At 51.7% G+C, this 27,781-nt stretch overlaps 1 protein-coding gene across 3 annotated transcripts; it reads right to left on the bottom strand.

Annotated features, from left to right (window-relative positions):
* Positions 1-125: 125 nt before the first annotated feature.
* On the bottom strand, positions 126-27,781 carry LDLRAP1 (low density lipoprotein receptor adaptor protein 1). 3 transcript variants are annotated; one of them, XM_036914782.2, is made up of 9 exons: positions 27,594-27,781; positions 14,502-14,644; positions 13,643-13,752; positions 11,702-11,816; positions 6,249-6,321; positions 5,766-5,852; positions 5,077-5,207; positions 3,593-3,624; positions 126-2,138 (listed from the first exon to the last, which is right to left on the bottom strand). In XM_036914782.2, the coding sequence occupies exons 1-9, from the start codon at positions 27,679-27,681 to the stop codon at positions 1,994-1,996; spliced, it is 924 nt and encodes a 307-aa protein (XP_036770677.2). In that variant the 5' UTR covers positions 27,682-27,781; the 3' UTR covers positions 126-1,993. The 3 variants fall into 3 exon arrangements, with proteins under 3 accessions (XP_036770677.2, XP_036770676.2, XP_036770678.2); XM_036914781.2 differs by having other exon boundaries at positions 3,593-3,627; positions 27,594-27,779; XM_036914783.2 differs by lacking the exon at positions 5,766-5,852 and having other exon boundaries at positions 3,593-3,627.

Raw genomic sequence — 27,781 nt, 5'->3', positions numbered from 1 at the left:
CTCCTACCTGTGGGGCTTCGGCCAGGGCACCACAGACTATCCCAGCGTCTGGGCCTATGGTCCCTGCTGCTCCAACCACCAGCAGGCAGGTGCTCCCACACGCCACAGGGCTGCTCCAAGTGCTCTTTGTATTTCAAAGAGAATGTTTATTATTCTTTCCTCATTAGAACTTCCTTTACAGCAACATACAGTGAAGTACAACACGACTTATCGGCAGACATACGGGGAGCACACCGACTGCTTGTCAGCCAGGGACTGAGACACAGGCCACAGTCAACTCACACAGCACAGCCTTCCTCGGGCCCACTGGACCCTTGTGCCAAGGATGGCCTATGTCAGACCCAACCTGTGCTGCCTCATAACAGACATGGAGGCCGATACCAAGGAGGTCTGGGGTGGGCACTGGGGGTGCAGGAGTTGGGCAGGAATTCTCCCCATCTACTGATAAAGACCCCTACAAATACCACCCCTCTCCTTCCCAGGCACTTCTTTGTGCTCCGATTCAAGCACTTAGACAAGTAGATTCTAGGAGATGTGGTGCGATTTTCCTGGGCTGGTGAAACCTGCTCCAACTATCATCAGTGACTCAAGTTTAGCAAAGCCGGGCCTGGGAGGCACCTCAGGAGGAAGGTGCTGGCAGCTTGCTTGGTTTCAGGATGCTGGGACACCCGTGGGATGAACGGGGAAGAAGGAAGGGAGACGGAGGATAGACTTCTGCTGGCATGGCCTGGCTCAGGGTCAAGTGTCAGGACAGAATTGCATGATGCTTCTGGAGTTTGGTTTTGTTTTACCTCTGAATTAGCATCAAACACTTCCATTTTCACAGAAACCAGCAGCAAGAGAGCTAGCAGGGCACAGAGGCGCGTGCCAGCTCTGCGTAGAAAGGCACCAGATGGTTTGTTATGAAACACATTTTGGTCAGAAAATAGCTGGGGTTTTTTGGTTCCTGGGAGGACAACAAAGCTCGAAAAAAAGGAGTTGTGAGCTGTGGGAGGTGGAGTGAGAAGGCAGCTTTGGCACCAGACCTGGTTCCACTCGACGCCACCCCTTCCACCTGGGGCCTTGGTGTCTTCATCTGTAAAATGGCAACAAAATATTCTTAGGTGTTGGGGTTTCACTCATTACCCCAGGAAGTCCTGGGAGGCGGGGCTCAGGGGCATTCCCACACACACACACAGACAAACAGAAGAATGGGCACAGCCTCCTCGTCTGGGGGGAGAAGGAAGGGGTGGGGGACCCCCAATGCAGGGCAGTCACATACAGACGACTCCCACTGTTGCAGACTCTGGGGGTCCATGGGCAGCCAGTTACATTGGTTCCGAGCATGATGGGGTCATCCACAGGAACTTGGGGCCCTTTCTCATGGCAGGGCAGAAAGCTCTGTGCAATGCAGCACCATCAGGGAGCCCCTGGGGGCCACACCTGCTGTGTGTGCTTTAAAGTGCTTTAATGTGCTGTCTTTGGTCAGGCGTCACCCCTCCATCTCCGAGCCCCCAGGGCCAGGGGCTCCGGCAGGCCTGAGGATGCTTCCTCTCCTGAAGCTGGGGTGCTCTCCTGTGCTCCAAAGATGACAGAGATGAATGATCTGGCTACTGTCAGTGAGGAGCAGGGGAGCCTCAGGGAAATCTGGGTCCTCAGAGAGAGAGAAGGGACAAAATACTTTGGTTTGTTGTACTGACACCCACAGCAGAGCAGAACTTGCTCAGGAGAGCGCAGGAAGCTGGTCAGAACACTATGCTCGTGCCTGATGCAAAACCAGTTTCCGAGCTGAACCAGAGTCACTGAATAAATATTCAAGGCATCTTTCAGTTTTTAGAGAAGAGTGGGGTTTTAAAAAAAAACCTCTCCATCCCCCTGCTTGACTGGCCACAGCTTTATCAGCAGGCAGGCTGACAGCAATGCTGACCGGAAGAGGGCAGCTTGGAGTCCTGGAGCTGACCCCCATGCCACAAGTGGCTTAGGTCCGTCACGCATCCTGCCAGTGCCCAGGGCCTCAGAAGCTGAAGAGGTCATCCTGCTCAGCTCCGCTGCTGTCAGGCTTGTCCCAGTCGACAGGCGAGAGGCACTGGGTGTAATGGATGTCCTGTGCCGTCAGTCCAGTGTCCAGGACCTGAGGGTTTGTCCGAGATTGGGCAAGCCTGGAAGGCAGAGCTGTATGAGCTGCAGGCCTAGGCCAGGGGCTGGCGGGGGCCTGAAGAGCAAGCCAGCCTGGCCAGAACCAGGGTCAGAAGTGAGAAGGTGTGGGTGGGGACATGCCAGGACAGGGACGAGAGAACAAAGGCCTGGATGCAGGAGAGGTGGAACCTCTAACCAGAGTCTATCCCTAAGAGTCAAATGGCTTAGAAAACTGGCATTCCCGCCACAAGACACTGGGCCACCCACACTATCCACTGCTCCATCAGGAAATGCCCAGGAGAAGAGAAAGCCGTCTGGTGAGGGCAGCACAGTACAGCTGCGACAAGACTATTGGCTCTAACTATATTCCACCCAGTGCTGCTCAACAATAAATATGAAAAGGGAGACGACTTGAATGTCCAAAGCACAGGAAACAGTTAAGAAAATTACAGCCCATCCTTAGAAGAATGTGAGGCAGTCAATAAATGAAGTGTTCACAAGGAGTTTTTAACAGCCTGGGGAAATGCACTGATAAGGTCAGTGTTAAGTGAAAATCAGGATCCCCACATGCAAATACAAGGAGCCAATCAATGCAAAAAAATGTATATGCACAGGATTAGCATGAATTAAATCCAAAAGTGTGGGCTGTGGGATTATGGGATGGTGTTATTTCTCATTTAATGCTTTGCTAATTTTCAAAGTTGTTAATAAAAGGCACATGTTACTTGAGTAAGCTGGAGAAAGCAAACAGTAGATTTTCTTCAAACAAGGGGATTGTAGTCAGCCAGTGAAGTAGGGAGGATGGTAAAAAGAACGGCTTTGCCTCCATGAAGGGACATACCTGCCACCCCACCACCTGCCCACCAGGCTCTGGCAAGAAAGGGTGGGAAGGAGGGAGAGGGCTGTAAGTGTTGCTGAGGGTCCCAGAGAAGAAAGGGTGGCCTGAGTGGAGCGAGCCCAGTGCTCCGAACCCCGAGCTGAGGCCTCTGCTCTGCTGCTGCTGTTTTGGTAGCATGGCCCCAAGTTGAAGGAGGCAGCCATGGCTACAGGGATGGCTCTGGGGAAAAAGGGGAAATGCCACCACCCTCAGGCTAGACCAAAGTATCTCCTTGCTGGCCTGACATTCTCCCTCAACGTAATGTTCCATGGGCTTAATGAAGCATTGCCTTCTCCTTGCCCCTTTCATAAGTGCGAAACCTCAGAAGGGAAAAAAACCTGCAAAAAAAGCCAATTTTTGAAGGCTGCACCAAGTGTAGGAAGAGATTATCCTGAGCTGCAGTGTGTTCAGTTCAGCTGACTGTGGCGGAGCGGCCACTTGGAACAGTGTCGACGCAATAGCAAAGCTTTCTAGACTACCTGGCCAACCCCAGATGGCGAGTTCCCCATTCCTGGAGGTAGTCCAGTTGAGATTTTTGCTCTAGGGAGGGTCAGAGTTCATATTCTCAGACCAGCCCACCAAGGACCCAGCTAACATTACCTTGAAAATGCTTCATCCAGGCCATCATCCAGCTCCTTGGGGAAAGCAAAGTGAGAGAGATGAACCCTCAGCGGGGGAGCCCGTGCTCACAGCCGGGTCTGGTTCCAGCCCTGGGTGAGCTACAGGGACTCTGGACTCAAGTGCAGGGGATCTGCTGGGCGCCTGGAGGAACAGGCACAGGCAGGTTTCCTGCTGGGGGTCCCTGGGAAGAAAGGGTGGCCACCAGCTTCTCCGCCCGTGGCCCCAAACCTGGGATGTGGGACAGGAGAAAGGGCACCTCCATGCCTACAGACCTGGGTGCGTTCAATTACCAGCTCTGCCACTACTCAAGTGACCCCTCAGGCAAGTCACTGCTCCTCTCTGACACTCAGCTTTTCCTTCTATAAAACGAGGGGGTTGGACCGGATGATTTCCATGGCTTTCAAATTCCGAGAGGAAGAGGGTGGGGAGGAAGGTTGTCATGCTTTCATCCACTTCCAAGAGCCCAGCCAAAATCCCAGCCTCGTGAGGGCTCACTGATGGCAGGAACCCCACAGCCACGGTAGGAAAACAATGGGTGAGGCTCCCCTGCCGCCTCCCAGAGAAGGGGGCAGGAGGCCAGGGGGGTTCCCAGGCCACAGAGAGCAGGCCCTCGGAGCCTGGGACACTGGGTGGCCCACAGGGGGATCTGAGTTTTTCAAGACCCTCAATTTTTTTAAATTAAAAAGACATGATGGGTAAAGTAATGTGATACTGCAATGAGCCCTGGACCAGCAACAGGACACTGGAGGAACAGGCAGAGAACTGTGCATAAGGGCTGTAGGTTATATAACACTGTTGTACCGATGTTAATGATGTTGATCATCGTAACATGGTTATGTAAGATATTAACATTTGGGGAATCTGGATGAAGAGTGAACAGGAATTCTTTGTACTGTTTTTGTAACTTTTCCTAAGTCTGAAATCATTTTCAAATGAGAAAATTTTTAAGAAAAAAAATCACATTCCTCTGGGAGACTGCAGACAGGGGTCATTCTTCTCACTGAGAGGATGAAAAAGCTGAGACACAGAGAGGTCAGGGGGTTTGCCTCGAGTCACAGCGTGAGCAGGGGCCAACTGCTGACTGCCCAGTCTCAGGCCCCTCATTCAGACAGCTGAACAGGGAGGGGTGTCAGGAGCGAACTCTGCCCACGCCAAGAACAAGGGAGCCTTTGGCTGGTCCTGTGGTGGGCCGAGCTGTGGCTGCTCAGGCCAAGAGGCCAGGCATTGTGAGAAGACAGCTGTGCTGGGAGTCAAGCCTGTTGGGGATGCAGCCCTGGGTCCAAAGGGGACATTGTTCATCCCCTACCCTGATCCTGGGCACCACTGGGCTAGGGCTGGCCCTCCCAGAGGCCTGCAAATAATGGGTGCCAGAGCATGGATCCCGGGGCAGTCTGGCCTCATCCAGGGCTCAGGTTGAGCAATGCTGGGTCCCAGTGGGGTCCCCAGGCCACCCAACCACTCACCCAGACAACACTGCTGCTGGTCAAGGCTTGAGGCCGTGGTGCCTCATCCATGTTGGTGGTATTAGCGCTGACTGTGGACAGCGGGGCCTTGGCCGTCTCTTCCAAGTCCAGCAGGTTCCCAGTGGCGACCACTATGAGGAGTCAGGTCAGGGGTATCAGTGGGAGAGGAGCCTCTTGTTTCCCGGCCTCATCTCCCAGCCCCGTCCTGGGGCCTCCTGGGCTGTCCTGGTCCTGACTCCTTCCCCAGGTATGTCTTTTCCCAGGATGTCACCCAGACCACCCCGAGCCCTGCCTGGCACCTCCCAGAGCAGCTGGACAGTTGTCCACAGGGTGAGAATATCTCCCCGACTAATGGTTTAGGTTACAACTTTTGTGTTCATTACAGGTGTTAAGTTTTTTAAAAGATCACATAACAGGATGTTACATGTATACAGAGAGATGGATACATATATTTATATATTTGCATAGGGACACATTTGGAAGAACATGCATTAAAATGAGTAATTTTTTTCTCCTTTATCTACATATCCTAATTTATCTATAATGAATATGTATTATTTATTTAACAGTATAACACAAATAAAATACCAAGAGTTTGCCCCAGCCCAGGAGGGAGTGGGGCCCTCTGATGAAGGGCAGACCCCAGGTCATACAGATGATTCTGGCCCCACCCCCTGCCCAAGACTCACGGCTCCTCAACACGGGGGCACTGTCGTGGTGGCCCCCACCCAAGACGTCCCCTCCTTCTTGGCTCACTTTCTCTCTCTTCTCCTTCTCTGCGGAACCAAAGCACAGTATGTGGGAGCCCCTGACCCCAGCGCTCCACCCCCAGCAATTGCTGGGCAGGGGGTAGACTGTGGCCACTCTCAGGGGGCTGGCATGAGGTCTCCAGCAAGGAGGAAAGAAACTGCAGATTTCCTTTAACCCTCACAAGCACCCTGGGGGAGGGAGACAGCTGTTCCCATTTCTTCAGATGGGGATACTGAGACTCAGGGAGGTGAAGGGACCTGTCCAAAGTCAGATGAGGGAAGTGGTGGAGCTGGGAGCCAGTCCAGGCCTGATTCTTGGGCCTTCGCCTCCCCTCCCCACCCCACGGCACTCTGCCAGCCTTCCTCAACACCCTCCCTGCTCTATACTGCTACCCACCCACAATGTCCTCAAACAAGACTCACCTTCCTTGGACACCTGCCAAAATTCAAAGGCAACTTTGAAGGCCTGGGCTACTGTGAGGGTGACAGCCTGGGCCTGAAACACAAGGAGGTGGGATCCCGGGAGGAGTGAGTCAGGTAACTTATAGTGAATCTGAACTGGAGGCCTAGGGGCTCCAGGCCAGGACTGCCCTGGTTTTGCCCAAGGCTCTGGAATACCTGGTGGGTGGAAACAGAGTCCTGGCCACTCCCATGCCGCCGAAGCAGCCCAGGGTATAATAAAACCACTTCCCCAAGGCAGCTGGGGCCCCATCTTCACCACCTGTAGTCCTGCCAAAGTTCCCACCCTCGTTCCAGTCCCACCTTTGCAGTGGCCGCTCACCTTGGCTTCTTCCCTCCTCTTTGGGCTTCCCCAAATCCAATTAGCTGTGAGGCTTACTTTCTCTGAGAAGGCCTCTCTAGTTACCTGACAACTACACAGTACCTCAGCCCTTGGAATTAGGGAACCAAAAGCCAGGATTGGAAAGGGCCCGGCCACTACCTGAATGAGCCACAGCTGGAGGGACAAAAGTTAGACTCTGGTTAATACTATGCTAGGTTGGAGGCGCTTATAACTGCATCCCAGAGAGAAGCAGGAGGCTTACATATTTCTTGGCAGGAGTAACATGCCAATGAGTGCCTGTGGCAGGACCCAAAACTATTTAGTGCCATAACCCAGCTGTGCAGAGAGCCCTTCACCCCTGGGGAACCCCATCCACCCCTCAAACCCACCTCCAATGTCACCATCTCTCTTATGTCACCAGCATTGGGCTCCTACAGCCCCGCATACCTCTCTCTGGATCATGCACATGAAAGTGTCAGCAGCTCACTTGCCTGTGTTATCCCATCTGGGTGCTGCCTTAAAGGCAAAAATAGAGTCTAAATACCAGATTCCCAGACAAGACCAAAGCCCTCTAGAGGTGCAGCATGCTGGCTGAACTGTATTTACCCATGAGATAGGACTCCTGAGGCTTCACACTCCAGCCAGGACCTATCCCCAACCCACATTCATCTCAGCACTTCCTCTCTTCGATGCCCATTCAGAGTTAATTAGCTCAGCTTCTGGGTGTGGGAGTCCCAGAGTTCATAGCTATAGCCTGTGCCTGGAAGTGACATCTAGCTTCCTTCTGGAAGCCTAGGAAGAAAGCACCAGATTCTTTCAAATGTACAAGCTGGGGCCTAACCAGCCTCAGACCCACTCCGTTCTCCTCTGCCAGGCAACTTGATTTAATTGAGAAATGAATCTGAGGCTACTGCCTTTAAAACTCTTAAAAAAATTTTTTTTAATCCCTAAACAAGCTGACTGATCCATGCCAATTAAACTTCACAAAGTAGAAAATCTCATTTGAAAGTCTCCGTCATTTACATTTTTGATGGAAGTACAAGCGCTTTATGGCAAAACTTAAATATGGTAATTAAGTATGAAACTCTTCACAGCTGTTTACAATTTAAGCTGTCACGTCTGAATCAAGTTTAATAGACCCAGTTACCACTGAGAATCGCACATGAACTAAAAATATGGGCTGATTACCAGAGTCAGATCACTATACACCCAAGCAAGGGCTGGCCACCTAATGCGGCAGGGAGAGGAAAACACTGGCTTTTTTTTTTTTTTTTTTTTGCCTCTAGGAAATCTAGGGGCCTAAACTTGATGCTGTTTTTGCATAAATCTGCTTGTTCATCTGCATACACTCCTGCCCCTTCACCCCAAGTCCCATCTGCAAGTTAGAGCAAGTATAACCCAAGACGTGGACATGTGCATGTGACTGCAAGCCCGGGCTGAGCAGGGGCTGCAAGTGGGGTGGGCCCTGCTCCCAGGGGCAGCTGCAGGAATCAGAGCAGCATCAGACAGGACTGCTCAGGCCTGCCCACCGCAGTCTTCCTTCCTGTACTCAGCAGGCTGGAGGCTTACCCCTCTTCTGAGTGCCTCTGGCTTGTGGGTCTACTACCCAGAGCAGGTTCTACCTTGCCCAGTTTTTCTTATCCATCTTGTTCCTAGTAACCAGGCTACAAGCTCTCAAAGGACCCAGGTCTAGCTTAGGGCCACACAGTTGGGCCAGGACCCCAGGATCCTGGATGCCAGCTTGGTGCTCAGATCAAGTCAAGCCACAGGCCCCTGACACCCCACTGCCCAGAAACATAACTCCTTGCACATAAGGATTATCTGAGGAATGCCAATGGCCCTGTAAGGGAAAATAGCTCTGCCTCACCTGGCCTGGGGCAGAATTAGGGGCTACTACTTTGCTTACTACCAGCCCACCTGCACCTCAACCCTGGGCTCCCCGCCAAATCAGCAACTCTACTCCACTTCAGAGCCCAGAGGCTGAAGTGCTTGCTGAGGCCCCCCATTTGGACAGATAGAAATGTTTCTTTGTAGAGAAATTTATCCTGGCCATGCCGAACAGGAGCCCCTGGGGAAGGACGGCCAGGTGGTTGTGCAGCACAGGTTGGCTGAGGTGGTGGGCCACCTGCACAAAACCTTCCCCCCCACCCTGGGTGGGTCATAGGCTTCTAGCTCATTCAGGCAGCCAGGAAAGAAAGGGCGAGGCATACAGACTGTAGGCCCCCAGCCAAAGGGAGTGAGGGCTATGTCACCATCCAAACCCAAGGCTCCCCTGCAGGCTGACTCTCTTTACCACCCACCCAGGCCCCAGGGACCTCTGACTCTTCAACCAATCATGCCATCTAATCTTGCACCTGGGTCTCTGCACTCACTGACCCCAGTGCTGCAGTGTGCTCACCCCCGTACCCCCCACCCCGTCTCTCTGCCAGAAAACCCTGACTTAATACTCAGCCTTCAAAGCCCAACTCAAAATGCCTCCTTCACTGGCAAGTCTTGCTGACCTCCAGTGGGACTTAATAACCTCCACCTTAGAACCAAGCCTTGTATTCCAGTTACTGAATCTGGGCTCTTTGTCTCATTCATCTCTCCATGGCTGATCCTTTGGGTCCCCAGTGCCCAAAACAAGGCTGAGCCTGGGACAGGCAGCAGCGAACAGCTGCAGAGGTACCTGCCAGCAGGTGGGCTGTAGAACCAGAGGCACCCATTTCATCTTCTGCCTCCTTCTCAGAAATGTCCACGAAGTCCAAGAATCTCGGACTTTCCAACATGGCCAGGCTGTAAGACCACTGACACACTGCCAGCTTAGCAGAGGCCTTGGGGACCATAGCAGCAGGTGGTCTATTTATACCATCTTGGGCTGGGCCGTCTCTCCCAGGGGCCTCCTCAGGCCCCCTGACAGGGGAGGCCAGGTAGGAAAAGGTGGAGAAGAAGGATAAGCTGAGATCCAGCCTCTCAGCCTCTGCCTGATCAGGCTCTGCTGCAGGCACCATGCAGTGGGCAGGCTGTTTTCCTCAGCGACTGACCTCTTAGCCTAGAGCAGGCTGATTTTACTCAAGCCTGTCTAAAGGCCTAAAGCTAGGTCTCCTTTGAGCCCTTGGGCCAGCATCTGCTTTCTTTTGCCTCAGACCTCCCCTACCCAGAGGAAGCCTCTGCATCCTGGGAGGCCCCTCCCATCCAAGGCCACTTGTAGCAATGGCTGTGGGCCAGCTGCCCCTGCTCAGTGACTGCTCTGGTCGGTGGGGAAGAAGAGACAAACAATGGGGACATAATGAGTCTGTAATTTTAAGTCTGGGCAGCTTCATAAGAGACAAAGCCAAGAGTCACTGTCTGTAGGAACAAAGGTATCATGGGAGAAGCCACCGTAGCTCAGGAACCCGGGCATCATAAGGCCCTGAATGAGTGGCCAGCAACACTGAGTCTGCAGGAAAGAAACAGTGCCCCAGAGAAACTGGGCCTTTCAAGATAATCTGGAGGTCACTGAAGTGACCTCATTCTGCTGATGGGCATGCAGCCCGAGAAGATGGCGTCCACAGCCACACAGCATGCCAGCCAGGATCAGAGCACTGGCCCATCTCCTCTACAGGACAGTGCTCCTCCCACAAGACCTGTGGCAGGCTGAGCCATGGCCCCCTGAGGTCCACATCCTCATCCCTAGAGCCTGGGAATGTCACCGCACATGGCAAAAGGGACTTCACAGGTGTGATTAATTCAAGATTTTGAGACAGGGGGTTACCCTGGATTACCCAGTCAGGCCAGTCACAAGGGGCCTGATGGCAGGGAGGGAGGAGAGCCAAACGGAGAGACTGTGGCAACAACGCATGGGGGCCGACGGAAGACACTACAGGGCCGTTCTGAGACTGGAGAAGGGGACCCTGAACTGCGGAATGGAGACGGTCCCAGGGACCAAAAAAGGAGAGGAAATGTATTCTCCTCTGGAGTTTCCAGAAGGAATACAACCCTGCCAACCATTTTAGACTGCTGACTTCCAGAACTGTAAGAGAGTAAGTCTATATTGTTTAAAACCACTGAGTTTGTGGTAATTTCTTATAGTAGCAATAGGAAACTTACACCATTATCTAAAGATGTGTTGATGGGAAGCAGGATGCCTGGGGGCCACTTAAAGACTGTGATGTCCTTGATGTGTCCTGATGACAGGGGAGGGAGAGGATCTTGTCTCCTCAGGTCCAAGGACCACTGGGCATGGGGACTGGGGCTCTGGGCTCTGTACATAGAGGTTAACAGAGGCCAATACTAACTCAACAAATGTCAGGAACCTCCTTCCGAGGCACATGCTCAGATCTTGGAGACCTCAGAAACACAAGCTTCAATGCCTAAGGTGTACTCACTCTGGCTGCTTCCCCAAAGTTCAAGACAAATGCCCAGAGGCCACCAACGTTCCCATCTGTGACCAGAGGTGGCCTGAAAATGGAGCAAAGAGCTCCTGGCTCCTCACAGTCATGCTGGGAGGAGAAGGCACATGGGTTTAAACCCTCACTCTGCCTGGCTAGCTGTGTCACCTCCAGTAAGACAGCTGACCTCTGTTGAGTCTCTTACCTCATTAAAAATAAAAACCATGAAGATAGTAACAGCTCCCCCCTCTGAGAGCTACTGTGAGGATTAAATGAGAAGACACCTGAAGGCCTACCACTGGAAGAGGCATTCCGCAGGTGCCCCCAAACAGTCATTTCCGTCCCCAGTCTGGCTACAGCAAGCCAGGTCCTCTGAGGGCTCCTGCCTTTGCTTGTCATCCTGGGCCCCTCTGATTGCTCATCTACAAGGACTAATCCCTATAAGGCCCTGTACCTCCAGACTGTACTACTGACAGGAGATTCCCCAAAATCGCAAACCCAGCAACTCATGTTCAGACAGGAAGGGGTCCAGGGCACTCACTGGGGGCACAGGGTTGTCACTGTCCACAGGTAGGCTGGCCAGCCCGGCAGGGCAGCCCACTCTGACAGGTTACCCACCTGACTGCAATGGATTTCATACTTTTTTTTAAGTGAGGTTGCCTTTGGGTCCTGCCTCCCCCACCAGACAGGGCCCCCAAGGGGAGGCTACCTACAGCCTGCCCATGCCCCAGCCTCTCCCCACTGACCATTTTCCGCTTGGTGCACAGAAAGGCGTGGCACTCGAGATTCTCGTTGTGCTGGCTCTGCGCGATGTACGCAAACACTTTGTCATGCATCTTGTCTGCTGTGCAGTAGGAGATCCTGAAAGCCAAGTGGGAAGCGTCATCAGACCTGCGCAGAGGCTCCTGACCACAGCCAGGATACTTCACAGGGCATCTCCCCTGAGTTCCAGAGAGCCTCCTATCCCACTCTACCAGGCTGAGGCTCCAAAGAGATTGGCCTTGGCCCTCTATGGGGGGAACTCAGGCTAGGCAAGGAGTGGGGAAAAAGACAGAAGAAAGGACACTTTCTTTCTCTACTGAGCCACACCCCAAGTAGTAATAGCTGAGCCCCACTGCATACCAAGCAACATTCTAAATACCATGTCGTTTAATTCTTAGAGCTGCCTCTGAAATAGGTTCTGTTATTATCTCCACTTTTTAGATGAGAAAACAGAAGCCAGTGGTCTCAGACCACCAAGCTAGTGGCAGAGCTGAGAACTGAACTCATGAGTGAATTCCGAGGCTGTAACCACTGCAATGCCACTAGCTCTTAAGGGCTTGTGCTGACCAGCTGGAAGGAAGCAGGATGCTGCCCAGCCCACCAGTGTCTTTCACCTGGCCACCCCTCCTCTACCCGCCCTCTGATCAGGCCCCTGCCCAGAGGCTGGATGAGCTCCAGGCCTGTCCCTCCCAGGGTGACTGAGACTGCTAGCAACTTCTGGAGCTGCAGCCTGGAGCCAGGGAGCAGGGAGGAGGGCGAGGATGTGTGAAGAGGACCAGACCAGGAGCCCCAGGGGGTCGGGGAGGGACAGAGCGGCTCCCTCCTCTTGGAGCATTTGTCCCCTTCCTGGCTCCAGTCATCCTGCCAATCTCAATCAGGAGAGGAGTTGGCAGCCCAAAGGTGGACAGGAGTTCAGCAGACTCCCTAAACCAGTGAGGCTCAGCTTCAATCACAAAGGGATCAGAAGCAGTTAGGACCCCCAGGTGGGCAGAGGAAGGGGGCGCCAGGACCCCAGCTACCTCTTCCCCATCCTAGGGGATTCAGCCTCCTGCTAACCTCCCCTGGGTGGCCTTCCCAGGTTTCCCCAAGCCGGACCCTCCTTCTCTGCCCTCTTGAGAAACTTACATTCTATCTATTTCCTCCCCTCCATTCCCTCCTAGACTACAAGCTTCTTAGGGGCAGGGGCTGGGATCCGATGCCTCACCTGGTTAAAAGAGGCAGGTAGAATCAGGAAGGTGAGAAGAACACACCAGCCTGAAACTGTAAAGTGCCCCCTCTACAACACACATCCACCCTCCCCACCTCCCAGTACTGGCTTGTGCTCCAACCAACTGAGCTACCAGCTTACAAACAAAGCAAGAGGGTGGAGAATGTCTTGGTCCCAGCCCAGCCACTACCTCTCTGTGAGGACTTGGGCAATTCCCTCTCTGGGCCTCAGCTTCTCTGCATGTCTCTTCCAGCTCTGAAGTCCTACAATTGACAAGCCAAGAGAGGGGCAGGGACAGCCTGAGGTTCCAAGGGCTGGATTCCAAGACTGCCTGAGGCCTCCCTGGATGCCTGGCCACACGTCCAAGACCGAGCTGCTCCGTTTGCAGAGGAAGGAAAAGGCAGGGGCTCTGCAGCTCTCTGCTCCAAGCCTGACTCAGCAGCATCTGGGGGGTGGGGAGGCGCGGCAAGATCCCAATCCTGACCAGGCCTCAGCCGCCTACTGCAACTAGTGAGAATGACAGCAGCAACTGCCATTTACCCAAGTGCCCGCTGTGAGTCAGGTGCTCTGCACTCAGCACTTCGTAACAGCACTGCTTCCACCCCCATTTACAGACAGGAAACTGAGACTCCAAGGAAGTGGTAGAGCCTGGATTCAGGCTGGGGACACCACCCACAGCCCCAAGCAGCAGAACAAATGTGGGTAATGCTGAGCATACCTGTAAATGGACACGTTCTCGATGAGCTGGTTGGTGATGTCGGTCAGGATAATTCCCCGTGGTGACACCTTGAGGGTCACTTTCTGCAGCTTCTTCCCACTGGCCTTGGCCTTGGAGCAGACATGGGTCAGAGGTACCTGCCTGCCTCACTTGGGACCCCCCTCATGGGCTACACCTAGCTGCTCTAAGCCCCAGACTCGAGGCCCATGTGAGGCCAGCGCTTGTAGCTGGCAGATGCTATGAGGAAGACGATCCAGCCAACAGCCTCTTCTAATAAATACAGGGACAAGTGCTGCCCATTGAGCACCTGCTGTCCACCAAACATGGGACCTCAAGTTATCCTCCAGGCAGGAGGACTTCTCCCCACAAGAAAATGGACTCCCATGAAGGGATTTGTCCCAGGCCACACAGTTAGGAGGGCCTCAGATTGAGCACTAAGCAAAATGACTCCTGGGGATGCTCTGCTCCACCCACTGCACCTGCCAAGGCCTGAGTTGAGGTGCCCATGGCCACCAAGGGAGGTGGATTTATAGGCCCATGCTTATCCAGAGCTGGGGAGGAGGAAATGCCCTGGCCCTCAGGTCACAGGGCAAGTGGTTGGGAGACAGCAACAGCCCCACTACCCTTTCCTGACACTAAGTCACCAACCCTTAGGCAGGGGGACTGAGTTGGAGAAGGTGAAGCTGGGAGAAGCCACGGCCACAACAGCAGGAAAGGAGGATATTGACCCTGACCCAGTAAGCCCAATAATGGCTCCCCTCTATCACAGTCCCTAAGCCAGATGCAAGAGGACTCAAGGGCAGCTTAGATACAGCCAGCTGGGGATGGCTCATGGTTTCCCCACCCTGGCTGGGCTCACCGTGGCCACAATCCTCTTGACAGCAGCAGCCGACAGCTCCTCGCCCTTGGGCTGCTCCACCAGCGTCATGCCCAGGTACTTGAGGGTGAAGAGCATCCCCTCCAGCAGTGTCTCCCGAGTGTCTGTCCAGTTCTCAGGCAGCTCTGGGTGGGATGAGGACAGGCCCTCAGACCCTGCTGGGCAGGGCCCGCCACAGCAATAGCTCTTAGCTCCCATTTCCTAGGAAGACCCACCCAGCAAGGGGCGCTGGGAACCCCCTGGCTACCATTATTTTCATCTTTAATAAAGGGCTAACATTTTCCGGTAGATACCAAGCACTGTGATAAGAAGCTTTACATAAAATACTCTCACTGCTGGAAAACCTAGAAGAAATGGACAACTTCCTAGAAAAATACAACCTTCTAAGACTGACCAAGGAAGAAACACAAAATCTAAACAAACCAATTACCAGCAAAGAAATTGAAGGGGTAATCAAAAAACTACCCAGGAACAAAACCCCCGGGCCAGATGGATTTACCTCGGAATTTTATCAGACATACAGAGAAGACATAATACCCATTCTCCTTAAAATTTTCCAAAAAATAGAAGAGGAGGGAATACTCCCAAACTCATTCTATGAAGCCAACATCACCCTAATACCAAAACCAGGCAAAGACCCCACCAAAAAAGAAAATTACAGACCAATATCCCTGATGAATATAGATGCAAAAATACTCAACAAAATATTAGCAAACCGAATTCAAAAATACATCAAAAGGATCATACACCATGACCAAGTGGGATTCATCTCAGGGATGCAAGGATGGCACAACATTCGAAAATCCATCAACATCATCAACCACATCAACAAAAAGAAAGACAAAAAACACATGATCATCTCCATAGATGCTGAAAAAGCATTCAACAAAATTCAACATCCATTCATGATAAAAACTCTCAACAAAATGGGTATACAGGGCAAGTACCTCAACATAATAAAGGCCATCTATGATAAACTCACAGCCAACATCATACTGAACAGCGAGAAGCTGAATGCTTTTCCTCTGAGATCGGGAACAAGACAGGGATGCCCACTCTCCCCACTGTTATTCAACATAGTACTGGAGATCCTAACCATGGCAATTAGACAAAACAAAGAAATACAAGGAATCCAGATTGGTAAAGAAGAAGTTAAACTGTCACTATTTGCAGATGACATTATATTGTACATAAAAAAAACTAAAGACTCCACTCCAAAACTACTAGAACTGATATCGGAATACAGCAAAGTTGCAGGATACAAAATTAACACACAGAAATCTGTGGTTTTCCTATACACTAACAATGAAATAACAGAAAGAGAAATCAGGAAAACAATTCCATTCACAATTGCATCAAAAACAATAAAATACCTAGGAATAAACCTAACCAAGGAAGTGAAAGACCTATACCCTGAAAACTACAAGACACTCGTAAGAGAAATTAAAGAGGACACTAACAAATGGAAACTCATCCCATGCTCTTGGCTAGGAAGAATTAATATAGTCAAAATGGCCATCCTGCCCAAAGCAATATGCAGATTTGATGCAATCCCTATCAAATTACCAACAACATTCTTCAATAAACTGGAACAAATAGTTCAAAAATTCATATGGAAACACCAAAGACCCCAAAAAGCGAAAGCAACCCTGAGAAGGAAGAATAAAGGGGGGATATATTGCTCCCCAACTTTAAGCTCTACTACAAAGCCACAATAATCAAGACAATTTGGTACTGGCACAAGAACAGAGCCATAGACCAGTGGAACAGAATAGAGACTCCAGACATTAACCCTAACATATATGGTCAATTAATATATGATAAACGAGCCATGGACATACAATGGGGAAATGACAGTCTCTTCAACAGATGGTGCTGGCAAAACTGGACAGCTACATGTAAGAGAATGAAACTGGATCACTGTCTAACCCCATACACAAAAGTAAATTTGAAATGGATCAAAGACCTGAATGTAAGTCATGAAACCATAAAACTCTTAGAAAAAAACATAGACAAAAATCTCTTGGACATAAACATGAGCGACTTCTTCATGAACATATCTCCCCAGGCAAGGGAAACAAAAGCAAAAATGAACAAGTGGGACTATATCAAGCTGAAAAGCTTCTGTACAGCAAAGGACACCATCAATAGAACAAAAAAAATAGAACATCAATATCCTACAGTATGGGAGAATATATTCATAAATGACAGATCTGATAAAGGGTTGACATCCAAACTAGATAAAGAGCTCACACACCTCAACAAACAAAAAGCAAATAATCCAATTAAAAAATGGGCAGAGAAGCTGAACAGACAGTTCTCCAAAGAAGAAATTCAGATGGCCAACAGACACATGAAAAGATGCTCCACATCGCTAGTCATCAGAGAAATCCAAATTAAAACCACAACGAGATATCACCTCACACCAGTAAGGGTCGTCACCATCCAAAAGACAAACAACAATAAATGTTGGGAGGTTGCAGAGAAAGGGGAACCCTCCTACACTGCTGGTGGGAATGTAAATTAGTTCAACCATTGTCGAAAGCAGTGTGGAGGTTCCTCAAAATGCTCAAAGTAGACTTACCGTTTGACCCAGGAATTCCACTTCTAGGAATTTACCCTAAGAATGCAGCACTCCAGGTTGAAAAAGACAGATGCACCCCTATGTTTATCGCTGCACTATTTACAATAGCCAAGATATGGAAGCAACCTAAATGTCCATCAGTAGATGAATGGATAAAGAAGATGTGGTACATATACACAATGGAATATTACTCAGCCATAAGAAAAAAACAGATCTTACCATTTGCAGCAACATGGATGGAGCTAGAGGGTATTATGCTCAGTGAAATAAGCCAGGCAGAGAAAGACAAGTACCAAATGATCTCAGTCATATGTGGAGTATAAGAACAAAGGAAAACTGAAGGGACAAAACAGCAGCAGAATCACAGAACCCAAGAATGGACTAACAGTTACCAAAGGGAAAGGGACTGGGGAGGATGGGTAGAAAGGGAGGGATAAGGGCGGGGGAAAAAGAAAGGGAAAACAAAAAATCATAGGGATAAAGGAAAATAGTACCAGCTGTGCTAAAGGATGTATTAATTATCTTATCTGTGGTCATTATTTCACAATCTTTGTGTAAGTATATATATAATCATATGTATATCTCTATATAAGTTGTACACATTAAACATGTATATTTTATTTGCCAATAAAAAGAAAAAAAAAGATGAAAATGTTAACAAAAAAAAAAAATGGGCAGAGCTGAACAGACACTTCTCCAAAGAAGAAATTCAGATGGCCAACAGACACATGAAAAAACGCTCCACATCGCTAGTCATCAGAGAAATGCAAATTAAAACCACAATGAGATATCACCTCACACCAGTAAGGATCGTCAACATCCAATAGACAAACACAACAAATGTTGGCAAGGTTGTGGAGAAAGGGGAACACTCCTACACTGCTGTTGGGAATGTAAATTAGTTCAACCATTATGGAAAGCAGTATGGAGGTTCCTCAAAAAGCTCAATATAGACATACCATTTCCCCAGGAATTCCACTTCTAGGATTTTACCCTAAGAATGCAGCAGCCCAGTTTGAAAAAGACAGATGCACCCCTATGTTTATCGCTGCACTATTTACAATAGCCAAGAAATGGAAGCAACCTAAGTGTCCATCAGTAGATGAATGGATAAAGAAGATGTGGTACATATACACAATGGAATATTATTCAGCCATAAGAAGAAAACAAATCCTACCATTTACAACAACATGGATGGAGCTAGAGGGTATTATGCTCAGTGAAATAAGCCAGGTGGAGAAAGACAAGTACCAAATGATGTCACTCATATGTGGAATATAAGAACAAAGAAAAGCTGAAGGAACAAAACAGTAGCAGAATCACAGAACCCAAGAATGGACTAACAGTTACCAAAGGGAAAGGGACTGGGGAGGATGGGTGGGAAGGGAGGGATAAGGGCGGGGAAAAAGAAAGGGGGCATTACGATTAGCATGTATAATGTGGGGTGGGGGGCATGGGGAGGGCTGTGCAACACAGAGTGCAAGTAGTGATTCTACAGCATCTTACTACGCTGATGGACAGTGACTGTAATGGGGTTTGTAGGGGGTACTTGGTGAAGGGGGGAGCCTAGTAAACATAATGTTCTTCATGTAATTGTAGATTAATGATAACAACAACAACAAAAAGTACTCTCACTAATCCTCATGAAAACCTCTGAAGTAGTCACTTTTCTCATACCCATTTACAAGACACTAGGCCCAGGGAGGCACAATCACATGGGCAAGTTCACAGAGCTAGCAAAGACAAGAGCCAAGATTTGAACCCATTTTCAAGTCCAAAGCCCAAACTCTTAATTAAGTTAATGCTAACACTTTCTGAGGGCAAACCATGCCATTTTCTTACTGAATCTTCAATGCAGTCCTGGAAGGTGGATATTACTCCCATTTTACAAATTAGGAAACTGAGACCCAGAGAAGCAAAGTCATCAAAGGAATCAGAATACAAACCTATGTGGTACCCTTGGCCCTAGCCTGCTCTGCTTTGCTCTATCTGCACAGCTAAGGTAGGAAGTGAGAGTGGGGGTGGAAGAGGGGGAGGAAAAAGCAGTCCAAGGCCAGTAGGGGTGTGGTAAGCGTCAATGGGGAATGGGGGAGATGACTGCTCACAGGACATCATAGGAAGGCCTCCTGAATCTGGCCAACCTGGGCTCAGTCCCAGCTCTGCTTCCCACCCTGCACATGGTCTCCTTCCTCAGGGAAGTCTCCTTTCCTCTGAGACTAAGAATGCTGCAGCACTGTCACCGAGCAAAGCACATGGGAAGGGTCCTCTGAAAACGCACTGTGACTGAGGCCAGGAAGGTTGGGAAATGAGAAGAGCTCAACTCTCCCAGCGGGGAAACAGACCTGGAGGGAGAGCTGGAAAGAGGCCCCACCTCGCCCTACCCACGTGAGAGAGGGCCCAGAGCAGGTAGTGGGACAAAAGGGGAAGTGTGGTCCTCACTGGTGGTTTTCACCATCCCCAGTTCTTCCCCAGGAACTGCGACCCAGAGGCACCAGATCACTGAGCTGGGAAACAATGAGCCCAGAAGGGGAAGGAAGGTCTCCAGGGATCCTCCCAAGCCCCATCACCAGCATGAATGAACACCCACTCCTGCCTGTTAGGGCCCTTTGCCTGTTCCTTTCTCAGACACTAGAACTGTGGGAGATACTATGATGGTACCCATTTTATAGATGAGGAAACTGCTCTCCAGCTTCACACACAATCTTGGATAGAGCAGCATCGACAGGATTCAGCTTCTAGGGGCCACTACAGAGATGGCCAGGGCCAGCTTCCCTAGACCATTTCCTAGGAGGAGAGCTGGGAGAAGTCCTGTACCCTCCCTTCTGTCTCCTGGGGCCCTCACTGGCTCTGATGGATGAACCATAGGAAGAAAGTTTAGGACTGATTTCAGGGCAACTGAGGCCCTGGCAAGGCTGTGGGCTCCCCCTATAAGGCACAGCCTGATTCTGGGGTTCCTGCACAGCTGGGAGCAGAAAACCTGAGCCCAGGTGGCACTACCAGGTAGGTCCTCTATCCTGTCTGAGCCCATGCTGCCCCCTCCTAACAAATGTCCTAGAGCTCTAGTCCTCCAGTGGCTCTTCTCCTTCTCTACCAGCCAGAAGTAGGTATGTATGCCCACCTGTGGACAAAGTGAAGGTTCCTGTGGCCAGGATTCTCTGGCCCTGGTTGGCTAGCTCACTACACGTGTGGGCAATACATCATTATTGACTCTATATAAAGAGCCCTGCCCAGTGCTCTGGGCGATGCGGTGGCACAGCTGCAAGGCTGCAGGAAAGCAGGGCAGAGGCTGGAGTGGTGGCAGCACTGAGGACTGAGACAGCTGCAGGGGTAGAGAGGCCCAGGGGCAGAGACCAGCTTGCTGCCTGCAGACTCACTCTGTGTGGATGGGATTCTTGTGATTGACCTGCCACCGTGGGAATAAAGTTGGGTATACCAACTTTATTGTACCCAAGAACATTCTATTGTCATTTCTTTGGTTGCACTGAATCCATAGTGAACTTGTCCAGGGGTGGGGAGTGGAGGTGAAGTGGGGGGCGGGCACATACAAGAACTCACAGGTGTTGCCAGTACCCACTGATTGAGATCCAGGTAAGCAGGGACTTGTTGATCAGTCTTCCAGAGCCTAGCATGCCGCTGGCACTCAGTATCTGCTAAGCAAAAGAATGACCTGGACAACCGCAAGACTTTCTTCAGGCCTGCAATGCCTCCAACTCCATTGTCAGCTCTGACCCCTGGCCTGCTGCCCTCCAGCCTTTGCACTTGGGCATCCACCCCACTATGAGGTCCAGCCCCCACTGAGAAGACCCCTAAGTGATCCCTTCCTCTGTCCCATCAACCATAAGCCTATTCCATTTGATCCTTCAAAAAGAACCAGAAAGTCCCTGAGGTATCCCAGTCCTGGGCTGGGTGACAGGAGCCCTGGAGCAATTCAGACATGGGCCTTGCTCTCAGAGAAATCAAGAGTACCACCACCACCATCAGGACAAACAGAGCTATCAAGTAACACAGGTGACAATAAAAAGGCAGCAGCTCTCCCCATTACCTCTAACAGTCACAGCTGACCTGCATGCAGGCATTCTTTCATTCCTGCTTCATGGATGAAGAGACTGAGGCTCAAAGGACAAATAATTTGTCAAGTCAGTTGTCTGTCTGACTCTAAAGCCCAAGCTCCTGACCATTAATTAGGCAATGCTATCTTCTCATGAGGCAAACTACCTTAATTTCAGCAACAGGTCAGGGAGAAGTTCCTAGACCCAGAGATATTTCCTCCTACAATACCTAATTACTGAGGCTCCCCCTGTCTAGGTACTCAGACAATAACTTCCCACCTGAGATGGATCTAAGCAAGGATGGCAAACTATGTGCTCCCATGCCTGTAGCCTGTGTCCTGGGCAGACATTACTAATCAGCTGCAGCTCTAGTCCCTCTGATTTACAGGTTTGGGGCTGTTTCTCAACACAAGGCTCCAGGCGGGCCATACCAATTGATCAGGGGTAGCCTTGTTCATTTCATTATCCATCCCTGCCCTAGAGCAAACATCCTTCCTCCCCCCATTTTCATGTCCCCACTCTCCCATTTCCTCCCTTTCCTGGCTCCTCTCCAAAGCCACTTCCGCTCCCTCCATTCCAAAGGGCCAAAGCTTGCCAAGGTCACAGACAATCTCTTTGCTATCAAAACATTCCCCAATCTTCCTTGACCTTTGAAATGCCTGGCATTTTTCTGCATTCATCCCTCCCTGACCTGACCTTTCTTTGGAAGAGGTCCTTGGTGGAAGAGGTCCAGATGGCCTCTGCAGAGGGCTCTGATAGACTGGTTGCCATTCATCAGTCTTGGAGATCCTCTGGCCAAACCCCTCACTTGCAGATGATGGAACTGAGGCCCAGGGATGGGACTCAACTGAGGGATGGGACATGTGCAAGATCACACAAAAAGTTGGAGGGACACTAACCCCCACCCCGCCATCTCCCAGTCCACTATAGGCAATTCCCACAGTGACTGTGGGGGAGTTACAGGCTTCCCAGTCTCCTGCCCCACAGTATTACTATGCACACACACACACACACACACACACACACACACACACACACTCCATGTGCACACATAGCAGAAGTTCCAACCGTGCACAGCGTCTTCCTCGTGATGCAACATTTACTTTCCCACTTCTGGCTTTTACTCAAGTAGTTCCCTCTACCACAAATGCCCTGCCCTTTGCTTAATCGAAACCCCTTGCATCCAGCCTCCTCCAGGAAGCCTTCTTTGAGGCTTGTCTTGAAGGACTTGGGCTTGTGTCTGCCTCTCCAGGAACTGGCACGGAGAAGGTGCCCTCAGCCAATGTTGCTGTTCTGCCTCAGCCTCCTCCCCCCGCGTCCCCACTCCTCATCACTCCTCCCTCACAGGCCCACGGAGACCGTCCTTCCCCTCCAGGGAACCCTGCCTCTGCTCCTGTGCCCCTGGGCATTACTCACCTCCTTCAGTGAGGAAAAGGTCTCTCACGCCCAGCCCCTCCCTGCACCAGGGGCACTCAGTAAAGACTCACTGCCCCGCCTGCCCTGTGCCTCAGCCAGCCGCCTCAGATCAGTCGAGGCGCCTGCGGCTTCAGAAAGAGCTCCCAGAGGCCTCCAGGCAAATACAGGCCTGAGTCCACAGCCCTGTTCCGGTCCTGGTTATTTTTGGCCCTGTGATGGGTAATGACTGGGCTATTTTAACTCAGCAATTTTACAGATGACCCGCTGTCAGAGTTAGCTGGGGACAGACCATATGTGCAGTCTAACTCTCGGCTGCAAATGTGTACTCCCTCCTTGTTAAGCCCCCCTACCCAGGAGTCAGAGCTGGGCACAGTGCCCCTGTGCCCCTTCTGCTCCTCTGGGAAACCTGGCCTGGCTGGTGTCTGGAACATCAGAGCTGCAGCCAAACCCATGCGCCAGGGTGGAGCCTGTACCCAGGGTCCTGGCCTCCAGCCTTCTGCAGCGTGGCAAGGAGATGGCCTCTGAGGCCGCAGTGTGCCATCTAGAAGGGGACTCGAGCTCTGCCGCGATTGGAGTGTGGCTGCTTCCCTAGACCACAGTCTCCTTATCTGATAAATGGGTTCAGTCCCTCAGGGGCATCATCAGAAGGGTCGGCATGTGAAAAGTGCTAGGTACAATTCCAGAAGTTGTAAGAAGTTGTTTATTACCAAAAGACTATAATAAAAAATGGTAACAGTAGCAGCTACCATTTTCTAAGTATTACTTACAATGTAAGAGAGAAAATTACACTGTTAAGATAAAAAAGATGGAGTCTAGAGATGTGCTGTGGGGTTTCTAGTCACTCCACCTCTCTAGTCCTCAGTTTACTCGCTTAAAAACAGGGACAAAGCATCCATCCCATGAGGTTGTTGTGAGGATAAAATGAGTTTACACATGAGGTGGGTTAAAACCATGCGTGGTACATACCAAGTGTCACTGAAGTGTGAGCTACTGTCATTACTAACGGTCAAGGGCAAACAGACTTTTGCGTATTTTATGAGAAAAGTCAAGGATCTATTAGGTAGGATTACCGCTTCACAGATAAAGAATCTCAGAGGAGTCTAGCCATGGCTCATAACTGACAACCCTGGTCCTTGATCCCCACAATCCACCAAGCCCCTTCCCATGCAAAGGCGTCAGGCTCAAGCTGACCCAGGAGGGACGGGCACCCTGCCCTGCAGGGCTGCCTGAAAGGAGCATCTGGCTTACCCTCAGTGAGCAGGGGGTGGCCTGACTCCTTCAAACCACATACTTTCCCTCAGCCACCAGCCCTGAGGAGGCGCAGAGTCCTGGCCTCCAGTTAAATGTCCCCTGCACTTGCTGTTCCATCTGGCTGGAAGGCTGTTCCCAGATTCCTCTCTCCTGTGTTCACCATGGGTGCACTCCAAGTCACCTTCTCTGAGAGGCCTGCCCTGACTCCCTGAACTGACACTGTCAGTGCCCCACCTTTACCTCCTTGGTGGGTACCATTTCCACCCACGCCCCCTGACGCACCACTCTGCCTGCAGTGCTCCCTGGATGTCGGAGATGCCAGAGCGGGTACAGGCTGAGGGGGCATTAAGAGCTCCCATCCCCAGCATCCCCACACCCACCACTGACTCCCTCAAACGGAGTAACTGAAGAGCACATGTACACCACTTCTCAGAGCTCCCCACGGATTGCACTCTAGTTGCCCACAGTGGTAACTCGCTTCCAGTTGCCCACTTTTGGGCTCCCTTCCCTTCTCACTTCTCCTAACTGTATTTCCTGGGATCTCTTCCCAAATAAATCCTTGACTTGGCATCTGCTTCTAGAAGAACCCAAACAAAGACACCGCCCTATTGAAGGAGGCTGTCCCCATCGTTTACCCACCCCACTTTATCTTTCTTCATGGCGTCACCACTACCCATAGCCACATTATTCATTTACACCCTGGTCATTCTATCTACCTCCTCCACCAGACAGGAAGCCCACTGGAAGAATGACCGAATCACTCACCAGATTCCTCAGGGCCTCTCAGGGCTTGACACATAGTCGGTGCTTGATTATGTGTGAGGGGGCTTATTTATGGTATCATTTATTGTAAATTAATATAAATAAGTATGAATAGATCCTCTGTCCCCTGCCTACCACCATGAACTAGCTTTACTGGAACATGCATTTCATATTTCTTTACCCATTCTCACTCAACAGGCTGGCACAACTCTTGAAGGACCTGAGGGTCACAGCGACCCCTCTTGGAAAGAAGGGTACTTAGAAGAAAGGAAAATCCCTGGCCAGGGACTGAGAGAAAGTATTTACAGTTCTTGAAGAGAGGCAGAAGAGCCATGTGTAGGAGAGGGAGAGAGGCAGAGCCCTCCTTCAAAGTCAGGACTAACTGGGAAATGGGGCCATGAGGCTCTGTGCAGAGAAGCCTAGGGTTCTGGCTTGCTGTGTGACCTCAGGTAAGCTGCCTCCCTTCTCTGGGCTTCAGGTTCTCCACAAATAAAACAATGATCATGCTAATTTCCACTGAGAACCTTGAATGGTGAGGAGCAGATCACAGCTGATAGCAGGTGTCAAGTTTAACCTTAACTCCACTGGCTTCAGTCTGGCCCCAAAATTCAACCACAGGGCTCAGACCTTTAGGACTGGGCCCGAGGCCTGGCTGGGACACCACCCTAGACCAGCCCGCCCCAGCATCCCCATAGCAGACACACCCCACAGCTTCCCTGTCTACCTGGCGGCCACTTGCTGTCCTCAGCGGTTGCCAGCCTGACCTGGCTTGGGGCCTACCCCCAGCTCCTCCTGTGGCCAGATACCAGGAGGCACACTGGTAAGACCCCTGGACAGGAGTTTGGAGCTGCCTCTTTGGGGTTTTGTGCTAGGGCCAGTGACTTTACTTACTTACGTTAGCCTTGGTTCTTTTATCTCTAAAATGGGTCTGGTAAAAATCAGACCCCCAGTCTCCTCACAGGAGCAAATGAGATAATAGAAGCAAAAACACTATGTGAAACCTAGGGTAACCAAAGCAGTAGTCACCGTCTATTGAAACCTTTCTCAGTGCCAGGCAAAACACTCCATCTAATACCCCCACCACACACAAAAAAATTTGAGATGGGTACTACTGTTATTTACAATTTACAGATGAGGAAACCGAGACCTAATCACAAGAGACAAGTGGATATTCAACCCAGATTATTTTGGGTCCAAAAAGCTCCCGACAGCACTCCAGGCTTACTGGGGTGCCTGCAAGAGAGAGGAGCTCTCCTTTCCTTTCCTTCACAGCTGTAGACAGGCTCTGAGCTCCCAGAACTTGTTCTGCCATAGTAATAGTCATGTCGAAGGTCCACATGACAAGAAGGGGGAGTGGGAGAGAAGGAAACCACCAATTAGATGCTAGGAGGAAGAACTATTATTAATAATTTTCTCAACAACCCTGACAGGTTAGAATTTTTACCCCCATTTTGCAGATGAGGAAACTGAGGGTCAGAAAGGACAAGTAACTTGTCCAAGATCAGAGCAAAAGAAACTCTTTTCCACCATCCCAGATGGCTACCTCTCCCCCTTCCTAGAATCAGAGGGGCTTGTAAGCTTCTTCCTCTTACCCAGTGCCCCCTCCCTCCCTTATTACAGGAGAAAACTGCAGGATTCCCCCACTGGAACAGACCTTCAATATCAGAAGTTCTGTCAAATCCCACAAATATTTAGGGGGCTGTTTTGGTAGCCAGTAGTGTGGGAGATGGTGCGTCCCTGGCCTGGCCTAGCCCCACCAGGTCTCTGACCCCACCCCCACCAGCAGGCGCCAGCCCATGTCCCCAGTGCCAGGCTCTGGTTTTGGAGGTTTTGGAGGCAGCCACAGCTGGAACAGCAGAATGGGGCAAGCAGGAGGGAGGGGCAGGCTCTCGAGGCCCAGACACGCTGGCACTCCTTTGCCTGGGGAACTCCGGCTCCCCTGGTGGTTCCCTGGAAGGCAGAGGGAAGCGGGGTGGGGTGTGACTACACAGTCAGTGGTCTCCTGGTGGGGGAAGAGGCCGGGGCCCTAGGTGGGTAGCAAGGGCGTGGGAGTGTGGAGAGACTGCGGCTCCACAGCAAGCAGGAAGGCCTGTGTAGCCCCAGGCAAGCCACTTCGTTCTGTCTTAAAAGGAGGGACTTAGGCTGAGCTTGTCAGGCCTCACGGGAAGGTGGGAAGGTGCCAGGTGACGGGTTCCCTGAGAGTAACTGGAGACGGGAAGAGGAGGGGGGCCGGGTGAGGCCCCTCCCAGTCTCCCAGACGCCCCAGGAAGAGGTGGCGGTGAGTCTGCCATTCGCCTGAGCACCCAGGGACTTCGGAAGCCCAAGGGGGAAAGTGTGACAGAAAACAGGTTTCAAAAATAGCCAGGACGCCGGCCTCGCCGCCTGGACCCGGCTAGGAGAGGAGAGCCGGGGGTCTAGATGGCCCGCTGTGTGCTATGCCGCGAGACCCCTGGTGAAGCTCTGCCCCCAACTTCAAGTAGGTACCTGCAAACTCCGGCTCACACCTGAGTCGGTTTCTGGGGCCCCGGGATTCAAAAGACGACCTCGAGGGTTGGACTGCGGGGAGGGCGCAAGTGGGTGCCCGCCGCCGCCGACCCCGCGGCTGGGGCACAGGGTTGTGGGGATGAGGACCTCGTCCCAAGCCCCTGCGCCCACGTTCCCTCCCCGGGGCACCGACACGGAGCCCCCACCCCCCGCCTAGCTCCCCGGGGCGGCGAGGTGGGGAGGTGCCAGGGGTCGCGCCGGTCTCTCCCCCGACGACAGCCCCCGACGACTGACGCCCGCACCTGAGGACCCCCAGCTCCGGTCTCTCCTCCCAGCGCCTGCCCCTTCTCTCCGGCTGCACAGAGCGGCAGCGGAGTAGGACCCCAACTCGACCCCGGGCGACCCCCAACCCTGGTAGGGCCGGGCAGAGCCGCGCCGGGCCGCAGGTCAGACCCAGCTTCTCCCCGCGGGAGCCGCGGGAGGCCGGTCCACGCGGGCCCGACCCCCGCCCGAGGGGCGCGCACTCACTCCGGTGCCGGCCGCCGCCGCCCCAGCTCTGCTTCGCAAGGCTGGGGCTCCGGATCAGCGCCCGCCCGGCGGACTTGAGCGCGTCCATGGCCGCTCCGGCCGCCGCCGCCGCCAAAACTCCGTCAGGGAAAACTTTCTGCCGGGGCCGGGCTGCGCGCGGGCTCCGCGCTCCTCCCCTCCGGGCGCGA

This window comes from Manis pentadactyla, chromosome 4, assembly GCF_030020395.1.
Source record: "Manis pentadactyla isolate mManPen7 chromosome 4, mManPen7.hap1, whole genome shotgun sequence".
NCBI lineage: Eukaryota > Metazoa > Chordata > Mammalia > Pholidota > Manidae > Manis > Manis pentadactyla.
Note: the sequence above shows the minus strand (reverse complement) of the source record. Positions and strands in the feature narration are given on the sequence as shown.